The following is a 10,778-nucleotide window of genomic DNA, read 5'->3' on the forward strand; positions in this document are numbered from 1 at the left end:
TAGGACAAACCGACAGACAAGTTTGTCTTGCTGTTGTAGACCTCTCGTATCACACCAACCTGGATCCCTGTGGCTGACTGTACCTCTGTCTGGCTTCCTGGCTTTTAATCCCCTTTCTCCTGCTCTTCTGGCCTGCTGCTTTGGGCGTCCCTGAGTTGTCCCTGGGGCTGACTGATCCTCTGTCCGGGTTCCTGGCTTTTATCCCCTTTCTCCTGCTCTTCTGGCCTGCTACTTTGGGCGTCCCTGAGTTGTCTCTACTCACCTGTAACCCTGGGGCTGATATCAGACAAGTAACAAGATACTGTGATGGAAGGTATAACAAGGGATGAAGGTTGCTTCAGCACGGTAGTGGCATAAAGATTAAGTAGGTAGCTTCAGTGATAGTGTTGGTGAAAATGACAGGTACAATGCAGGTCCTGTATCAGGGTGGTCAGTCCAAGGAAAGGCAAGACAGCTTGAAAATAGGCAATCAAACCCACTGCCATTGAGTTGATTCTGACTCGTAGTGACCCTGTGGGACAGAGTAGAACTGCCTCACAGAGTTTCCAAGTCTATAAAACTTTATGGAAGCAGACTGTCACATCTTTCTGCTGCAGAGCAGCTGGTGGTTTTGAACCACTGACCTTTTGGTTAGCAGCCAAACACTTTAACCACTGTACCACTAGGGCTCCTTGAAATGGGCAACAATTCTATGAAAGGGAAAGAGGTAGGAAATTTTATGAAAGGGAATGAGGAAATAGGTCATAGCCCAGTTTTTGGAGTATACTTTTTCCTGGTGGTACTATAGACTTGGGGAATGGGACAGAACTCAGGTCCCCAAGAGCTTTACTTAAACAAGCCAGAGAAGTAGAACAACCTCCCCATTTAGGCTAAGAAGAGATAAAGAGAGCTATTCTTTGACCATATTACCCAAATATTAAGAGTCTAGTTACCATGTAAACTACAACTATGAGTATAAAACAATAGAAGATTATTTATACTGGTTAGCAAGAGCTTTTGGAAGCCTGTCTGTGAATATTGTTTCTGAGAAGTGGAGATGTTGTTTGCAGGTCTTGATTGGCTTTGTTGGATAACTAGGAAAAAGAAGGCCTTTGACACATGGGACTATTGTAACATACAGGCCACTCAAGTGGTCTCACTGCATCTTTCACCAAAGTTCTTCTTAAAATATAGATGTAGCAAAAGTTATTCTCCTAAAATAAAATTTATCTTAATAGAGAGATAATATAGAGAAACATAAAAAGCAAGATTTCTGACATCAGATGAGCCTGGGTTATAAATAATTCCCTTATTGATAAAATGGAAATAATTGTAACACCTACTTTACAGGGTAAGTTTGATGACTAAATGAATTAACATATATAAAGTCCTTCACATGATGCCTGGTACATAGTAGGCCATAACAAACAAAATTTTAAAACTGACTCATTTAATTCCTCTTTTTAAAATCCTTCAATGGTTTTCTATGATTAAGTCTCTATAATCTGGCTTAACTATAAAAGGAAACATTTATTTCAGACTTGTCTTTTCTACCTGATTATATACTACTCAGAAGCAGGAACATGTCTGTTTTATCCCCTCAACAACCAGCATAGTTCTTTGCACATAGTAGGTTCTCAAAAAACACTTGTGAATGAGTAAGTGCGTATGATCTCTTTTTCCATCCATGCACCTCCATCATATATAGCTCATAATAAGTACAATGCTAACAGATGCTCTTCAGAATAACCCTGAAGGCATGTAGGATTCTAAAATGTCTAAAGAATTCTCATATCCATTTCATTTCACTGAATGGTACAAGTTATTTTGTGCTTTCTTTTACTCTTAAATATTTTGGACTCCTGGGGACAGGGATTATGGAATAAAGTCCATAAACTAATAATATATAACTTTCATAAGGTAGATTCTTAGATTACTTCAAGAACTTACCAGTTAAATACATACTTGTATGAATAGAAGAAATTGAGTAACTGTAAGTGAATATAATTACAAAAACACCCCAATTTCTAAATATGCAATATAAACATAGCAAAAAAGCAGATTTTTTGCACTAAAATGTTGAAAAATTACCATGCACTTGGTTGATTTCTGAGTTGGAGGATAGAATCTCATCTGCCAGTTTCTGTGCAGTAGGAAGAACTTCAGTGTGGTGTGCTGTGATTAAATATTGAATAAACTTTTGTAGCTGATCCCTATTCATCTGAAAAAGAGTTTCTGAGATAGGAAGACGCAATTTGACTTGGTCTGGTTTACGGATCCTGTGGAGTGAGAGTGCCACCACATGAGCACAGTAGAATATGTCCTTGTTCCCACAGCCACATGTCACTGAAGTGATTTTGCATCGATCAAAACTGATTGCAACTTTGTAAGTCATTGCTGGTTCAGAAGCAGTGGCCGGCTCCGTTACTGTGCCACTCAGGTGGAAGCCTAAGGAAACAAAATTTAAAAAAGTGTGTTTAGAGAGATTCTATAGTAAGAGAATTTAATTTTCTCATTTTGCATTTCAATTCCTCAATTCAGAAATGATTTACTGAGAATCTCCAATATATATGGTAGGCTGTGCCACAGACACAAAGGCCAATGAAACTTAGGACTTGATTTCAAGAAACAATCTAGAACTAAGGTCTTTAACCTGGAGTCCACAAACTCCCTGAGCTTATACGCAAAACTGTTTGTAGATATGTACATTTTTTTGGGGGGATAGTTCACGTTTAACATCATGGTCTCAGAAAGGTTTATGGCTTCAAATAAGAAACTTATGTAATAGATTTTCAGTTCTGGGTAGTGGCCAAAGGCAAATCCACAAATAACATCAGTACAATGTAAAGTAAGTGGAAGAGAAACTAAATGAGGAAGGGCAGGAGAGAGACAAGGAAGATCAAGGACAGTTCTTACTCAGAACAGAAAATTCCCAAATGGTGACTATGTTGTTGTTGTTGTTAGTCACTGCCAAGGTGGCTCTGACTCATGGTGCCCTTATGTATAACAGAAAGAAACATTGCCCAGTCCTGTGCCATCCTGATAGTCTTTGGTATGTTTGAATCTATTGTTACGGCTATTGTGTTAATCCATCTCATTGATTCCCTCATTTTCACTGACGCTCCACTTTATCAAACATGATATCCTTTTCTAGTCACTGGTCTTTCTTGATGAAGTGTTCAAAGTAAGTGATTAAAGTCTTGCCATCTTTGCTTCTAAGGAGCATTCTGGTTGTATTTCTTCTAGGACTGATTTGTTCATTCTTTTGGCAATCCATAGCATTTCAATAATCTTTGTCAAGACCACAATTCAAACGCATCAATTCTTCTGTCTTCTTTTTTTTATTGTCGAGCTTTCACATGCATATAAGACAATTGCAAAGACTATGGCTTGGGTCACTGAATACCTAAAAGGCAAGAAACTTTATATAAAATGGAAGGTAAGGGTTAGTTTAATGAGACTATGTAGTGTTACACCTCTACTTACTAGGCACACAACACCAATAATTTTGAAATGCAGAGAGAAGCCATTTTAAAGTTATAACTAAATTGGAAAAAATCAAATCAACAAAAAATTTCATTCTCCAATAGTTCATTGTTTATTCTTTACTTTAAATATGATTCTTCCTTTGGATCTTGGACAGAGTGGGAGAAAAATGTGCAACAAAACTCAAAATCATAAAAAAGACCAGGCTTACTGGTCTTAGAGAGACTGGTAAAACCCCTGAGACTATGGCTCCTAGTCACCCTTCAGGACTGGAATTGAACTCACTCCCGTAGCTTCTAGCCAAACAATAGACAAGGTGAACAGTTATACCAGATAGGTATATTCTTTAGGACAATCAACCATGGGAGATCAAAAGGGCAGTATTTGCACAGGGAGATATCTCAGAGAGCAGGACTGCATCAGAAAGAAGGACACAGGAAAAAAGTAACCATATGGAGGAAGTAGGAAGAGAGCTGTTACATTATGGAGACTGCAATCAATGTCATGAAACAAGATGTGTATGAACTGTTGAACGGAAAACAAATTTGCTCTGTAAACTTTCACCCAAATCACACATAAAAAGGGACCTAGGTAGGTAACAATAAATTGTATTATTGGACTGTAACAAATAAGTAAATATGATTCTTCTCCTTTGACAAGAATATGTATCTAATTATTCAAACACATTCAACAAAAGAAAACCATTGAAAATTGTCAAAGATTTGTTGGAAGAGAATTTCCCTGGTATGATGAAAGATGAGAATATATCCATTCAGGAAGTCCAACAAACTCAAACAGGATAGACCCCAAAAGAAAATCACCAAGACATATCATCATCAAACTCACCAAAATCAAAGACAATGAAAGAATCCAAAAAGCAGAATGGGAAAAATGAAAAGTTATACACAAGGGGCAACCAATAACACCAAGCTCGGATGATATCTCAGCAGAAACTATGTAAGTGAGAAGATAATGGGATAGTATATATAAAACCCTGAAAGAAAAAAAATTCCAACCAAGAATGATATACCCAGTAAAACTGTCCCTCAAATATGATGAAATTAGGACATTTCCAGATAAGCAGAAATTAAGGGAATTTGTTAAAGCCAGACCAACCTTACAAGACATGCTAAAGTGAGTCTTTTGGATAGAGAAGCAACAAAAACTGACAACAACAAGTGACTATTAACACACATGATGACATAACCAACCCAGTTATGGAAGTATCCAAGGTAAATAAGCCTACAAGATTGTAAACAGGGAACCAGAGACATCAATTGATAAATGAGGACAACTACAAACTAAAAAGAGGGAAAAAACTATATAGTTATAGAACTTCTAAATGCTAGAAAAGTCAAGACAACTGCAAGGTAGAATGGACAGTTCTAAACTTAGGAAGAAAACTACAAATCACAGGGTAACCTCAAAGAAAAATGATAAACTTTCACATTGAAATAAAAAAGAGGACCAGCACAAATATTTAGCAAATACTGAAACAACAGCAATAAAGGAAGTGATAACACGATTCCAAAACAAAACTAGCTCAGCACAGAAAACTATATGGAACAAAGAAATTAAGTAACACCATGAAAAAACACATATCAAAATGACAGCAACAAATTCACACTTGTCTATAATTACACTGAATTTCAATGGACTAAATGCACCACTGAAGAGATGGAGAGCTGCAGACTGGATAAGAAAACACAACCCATCAATATTCTATCTACAAGAGACACACCTTAGAGACAAAGACAAAAATAGACTAAAAATCAAAGGTTGGAAAAAATGGCAACCATAAAAGAACAGGAGTGGCAATATTAATTTCTGATAAAATTTGACTTTAAGCCACAAACCACCATAAGAGACAAGGAAGGACATTATATAATGCTTAAAGGATCAATTGAACAAGAGGACATAGCAGTAATAAATACATATGTATCCAATGAAAGAGCCCCAAAATACACAAACCAGGCTCTAACAGAAATGAAAAGACAAACAGATGACTCCATAGTCATAGTAGGAGAATTTAATGCACGACTTTCAATCACAGATAGAACAACTGGAAAGAAACTCAACAAAGATGCAGAAGAACTAAACAATACAATCCACCAACTTGACCTTTTAGACATCTACAGAGCACTTCACCCAACAACAGCACAATATACATTCTTTTCCAGCGCACATGGAACATTCTCCAGGATAGACCATATGTTAGGGCACAAAGGAAGCCTCAATATATTTAAAAACCCTGAAACACTGCAAAACATCTTCTCAGAACACAATGCTGTAAAATTAGAAATCAACATTAGGAAGATGAACAGAAAAAGAGCAAACACATGAAAACTGAATAATACCCTCCTGGAAAACGACTGGGTAATAGAAGAAATAAAAAAATTCCTTGAGTCAAATGAGAATGAAAACACAACATACCAAAATCTTTGGGACATAGCAAATCAGTGATCAGAGGCCAATTTATAGTAATAAATGAACACATCAAAAAAAGAATAAAGAGCCAAAGTCAAAACCTTAACCCAATATCTCCAACAATTAGAAAAAGAGCAGCAAAAGCCTATAGTCACCAGAAGAAAAGAAATAATAAAGATTCAAGCAGAAATAAATGAAACAGAAAATAGACAATAGAAAAAAAATCAACAAGACTAGAAAGAAGTTGGTTCTCTGCAAAGATTAATAAAACTGACATACCACTGGCAAATTTAACAAAGGAAAAGAGGGAGAGAATACAAATAACACAAATAAGAAATGAATTGGGTGACAATACAACAGAACCAACAGAAATTAAAAGGATAATATCAGGATACTATGACGAACTCTAGGAGCTCTGGTAGCATAGTGCCTAAGGCACTTGACTGCTAACCAGAAGGCTGGCGGTTCAAACCCACCAGCCACTCCTCGGAAGGAAGGTTGGGCAATCCTACTTCCGTAGTGATACTGCCTCGGAAACCCAAGGAGGGGTCGCTATGAGTAGGGGGTGACTCGACGGCAAACAACAACAACATGATGAACTCTACTCCAACAAAATAAAAAATCTAGAAGAAATGGACAGATTTCTAGAAGCATATTACTCACCTAAACAAACAGAGGCTGAGGTGGAAAATTTAAATAGACCCATAACAAAAGAAGAATTTGAACAGGTCATAAAAAAAATACCAACAAAAAAAATCCTTGGCCCAGCTGGTTTCAGTGGCAAATTCTACTGAATGTTCAGAGAAGAACTGACACCAATCCTATTCAAACTACTCCAAACCACAGAAAAGGATGGAATCCTTCCAAATTCATTTCATGAAGCAAGCATAACTTTGATACCAAAACCAGGCAAAGACATCACTAAAAAGGAAAACTATAGACAACTATCTCTCACTAATATAGATGCAAAAATCTTCAACAAAATTCTAGCCAATAAACTCCAACATATCAAAAAAGTAATACATTAAGACCAAGTGGGGTTCACAGCAGGTATGCAAGATGGTTCAACATTAGAAAAACAATCAACATCATCCATCACATAAATAAAACAAAGGAAAAGAAGCACATGACCCTCTCAACTGATGCAGAAAAGGCATTTGACAAAATTCAAATTCACAGGATGGTCTCTATCACCACTTCTATTCAACATTGTATTGGAAGTCCTAGCCAGGACAATAAGGCAAGAAAGGAAAATCAAAGATATCCAAACAGGTAATGAAGAAGTCAAACTATCCCTATTTGCTGATGATATGATCCTATACATAGAAAACCCAAGAGACTCAGCAAAAAAACTACTGGAAATAATTGAGAGATTTAGCACAGTGGCAGGATACAAGATCAACACACAAAAATCAGTTGGATTCCTATACACCAGCAAAGAGATTGCTGAAAAGGAAATAAGGAAATCAGTATCATTTATAATAGCTACCAACAAAAAGAAAATGCTTGGGAGAAAATCTTAACAGGGACACAAAAGACCTGTACAAAGAAAACTATAAAACTCTGCCTCAAGAAACCATAAGAGATATACATAAATGGAAGAACATATCATGCTCATGGATGAGAAGATTGAACATTGTGAAAATGTCAATACCACCAAAAGCAATCTATACATTGAATGCAATACCACTCCAGATCACATCAACATTATTTAATGATATGGAAAAAACAATAATTAATTTTATATGGAAAGGAAAGAGACTTTGGATAAGCAAAGCACTCTTGAAGAAGAACAAAGTAGGAGGTCTTACACTTCCAGATCTCAAAACCTACCATACAGCCACAGTGGTCAAAACAGCCTGGTATTTGGTACAATGACAGACATATAGATCAGTGCAATACAATTGAGAACCCAGAAATAGACCCTTCATCTATAGTCAGCTGAAATTTGACAAACGTCCAAAATCCATTAAATGGGGAAGAGATAGTCTCTTTAACAAATGTGCTGGCAAAGCTGGTTATCCATTTGCAGAAAAATGAAACAAGAACAATACCTCACACCATACAGAAAAACTAACTCCAGACGGATCAAAGACTTAAATGTGAAACCTAAAACTATAAAGCTCCTCAAGGAAAAATTAGGAGTACATTTAGGGGCCTTCATTTATGGCATAAATAGACTGTCAAGCATAACCAAAAATACACAAACAACAGAAGATAAACTAGATGAATGAGACCTTCTAAAAATTAAATTTTTATGTAATTCAAAAGATTTCTCCAAAAGAGTAAAAAGAGAACCTACAGATTGGGAAAAAATATTCAGCAACGACACAACCAATAAGGAACTTATCTCTAAAATTTATAGAAAACTCCAACACCTCAACAACAAAAAGACAAACAATCCAATTAAAAAATGGGCAGAAGACATGAATAGATACTTCACTAAAGAAGATATCCAGGTGGCCAACAAACACATGAAGAAATGTTTGCAATCATCAGCCATTAGAGAGATGCAAACCAAAACAACAATGAAATATCATCTTGCCCCAGCACTAATAGCAAGGTTCAACAAGACAGAAAATAACAAATGCTGGCAAGGATGCATACAGATTGGGAGTCTTATACATTGCTGGTAGGAGTTCTGGTGGCACAGTGCCTAAGACATTTGACTGCTAACCAGAAGGCTGCAGTTCAAATCCACCAGCCGCTCCTCGGAAGGAAGGTTGGGCCATCTACTCTGTAGTGATACTGCCTCGGAAACCCAAGGAGGGATTGCTATGAGTCGGATCTGACTCCACAGCAGTGCATTTGCATTTTATTCACTGCTGGCAGGACTGTAAAATGATACAACCACTGTGGAAATTGGTATGGTGATTCCTTAAGAAGTTGGAAATAGAAATACCATTTGATCCAGCAATCCCATTACTACTATATATCCTAAAGAAGTGAGGGCCAGGACATAAATAGATATATGCACACCCATGTTCATAACAGCACTATTCACAATAGCAAAGAGATGGAAACAACTTAAGTGCCCAACAACCGAGGAATGGAACATACTCACAGTGGAATACTATGCAACATTAACGAATAATGTAGAATCTGCTAATACCATATAACATGGATGAACTTGGAGGACTTTATACTGAGTGAACTAAGTCAATCACAGAAGGATAAAATTTATATGAGTGCTCTATTGTAAAAAGTCAAGGAAAGGTTTATACATGGAAGGAAACTTTCTTTGTTGGTTATCAGGGATTGGAGGGGAGGGGAGGGAAAATTCCTAGATAGGTTAAAACAAACAAACAAACAAACATGTATATAGAAACAAATGATTATTAGTTGCTACCAGGGGTAGAAGGGAGGGGGAAAGGGGAAGCTTTTGTTTGTGGTACATTGAGTTTATGCTAATGGTGGTGGATTATTTTGGAAAAGGATAACAATAATGGTGGCACAACATGAAAAACATCATCAATGTCCTTGAGCTGTAAATTTGGAAGTTGTTATGCTGGTGAATGTCTTGTTGTGTATGTTTTCACTACAATACAAAAAAAACAAAAAGACATCATGCTTGGTAAAGTAGAGGATCACAGAAAAAGGGGAAGAGCCTCATTGAGATGGATTGACATAGTGGTTGCAATGATGGCCTCAAGCATAGCAAAGATTGAGAGGATGGCGCAGGACTGGGCAGTGTTTCATTCTATTTTACACAGGGTCGCTACGAATTGGAGCCAACTCAACAGACCTAACAACAACATCATTATCCCCATGTTTTGTAGGTTAAGAAACTGAGGGTTAGAGAAGTTAACTTGTCTATGTTTATATGATTGTCTAAGTGGTAAGAATAAGAAGTAAGTAAGTGGTAGAGCCAGGATTTGAACCTAGGCAGCACAGCTTCAGTCTCAGCTTCTAACAACTACATTTTATTTCCATTACAATGTCTCTAAGGCATCACCTCAAGTTCTAAGGTCAGGAAAATGAGAGTTATGTCTAGTATGGCTTATTAAGCAGTTTTTTGGGTTTTTTTTTTTTGTAAATTAGAACATTGTTAAATCTTACTAACCTAATTTTAATCTTTTGTTTACATATAGTCAGGTCCTATGATACTCAACTACCAAACTGATCAGCAAATGGAATTCTAACAGGGAGAAGCGCAGAAAAGAGGCAATATACAGTCTGCCTGGTCAGGTTCAATTTGCTAACTAAAAAATCATAGTAGGTCCCAGCTAGAATGGGAGAAAAATGTAGAACAAAACTCAAATTCATAAAAAGACCAGATTTACTAGTCTGACAGAGACTGGTGGAACCCCCGAGAACACAGCCCTAAGTTATCCTTCTAATGTGGAACTGAAGCCACTCCTGAAGGCCACCTCTCAAGTGAATAACAGACTGGCCTATGAAACAAAGAGTAACACCCATGAGGAATGTGCTTCTTAGAATAATCAACTATATTAGAATTAAAGGGCAACATGTGCCCAAAAACAAAGAAGAAAAGGCAGAGAAGGGTAGGGAAACTGGACGAATCCAGGGTGGAAATGGGAAAAGTGCTGACACAATGAGATTGCAACCAATGTCATGGAACAATCTGTGTATGAATTACTGAATGGAAAACTACTTTGGTATGTAAACTTTCACCTAAAGCACAAAATGTTAACAAAACAAAACCAAGTCATAGCACTTGTCCTTCCCTTTGGGACTATAGGAAATTTAAGAGCCAAAACACACAAAAATGTTAAATCAAATTTAAGTCATTCACTGAGCTGGTAGTTATTTAACATCTACTATGTGTTAGTAGAAACAGTGACCGAAAGCCAGATGAACTGTGGGAAGATATCAAGATATCAAGATACGTTATCCATGAAGAAAGCAAGAGATCACTAAAAAGA

General features: G+C 36.9%; 1 protein-coding gene across 1 annotated transcript in view; it reads right to left on the minus strand.

Annotated features, from left to right (window-relative positions):
• The window catches only part of ZSWIM5 (zinc finger SWIM-type containing 5), a gene marked incomplete at its 5' end in the record, with an annotated part of 98,764 nt that extends 96,297 nt beyond the window's left edge, over positions 1-2,467 (minus strand). Inside the window, one exon of the mRNA XM_007953110.2 lies at positions 2,071-2,467. Coding sequence (XP_007951301.2) covers positions 2,071-2,467 — 397 coding nt within the window. The remainder of the gene's footprint in view (positions 1-2,070) is intronic.
• Positions 2,468-10,778: the final 8,311 nt, after the last annotated feature.

Source organism: Orycteropus afer, unplaced genomic scaffold (assembly GCF_000298275.1).
Source record: "Orycteropus afer afer isolate SDZICR_OR568_19922 unplaced genomic scaffold, OryAfe1.0 scaffold00370, whole genome shotgun sequence".
NCBI classification, from domain to species: domain Eukaryota; kingdom Metazoa; phylum Chordata; class Mammalia; order Tubulidentata; family Orycteropodidae; genus Orycteropus; species Orycteropus afer.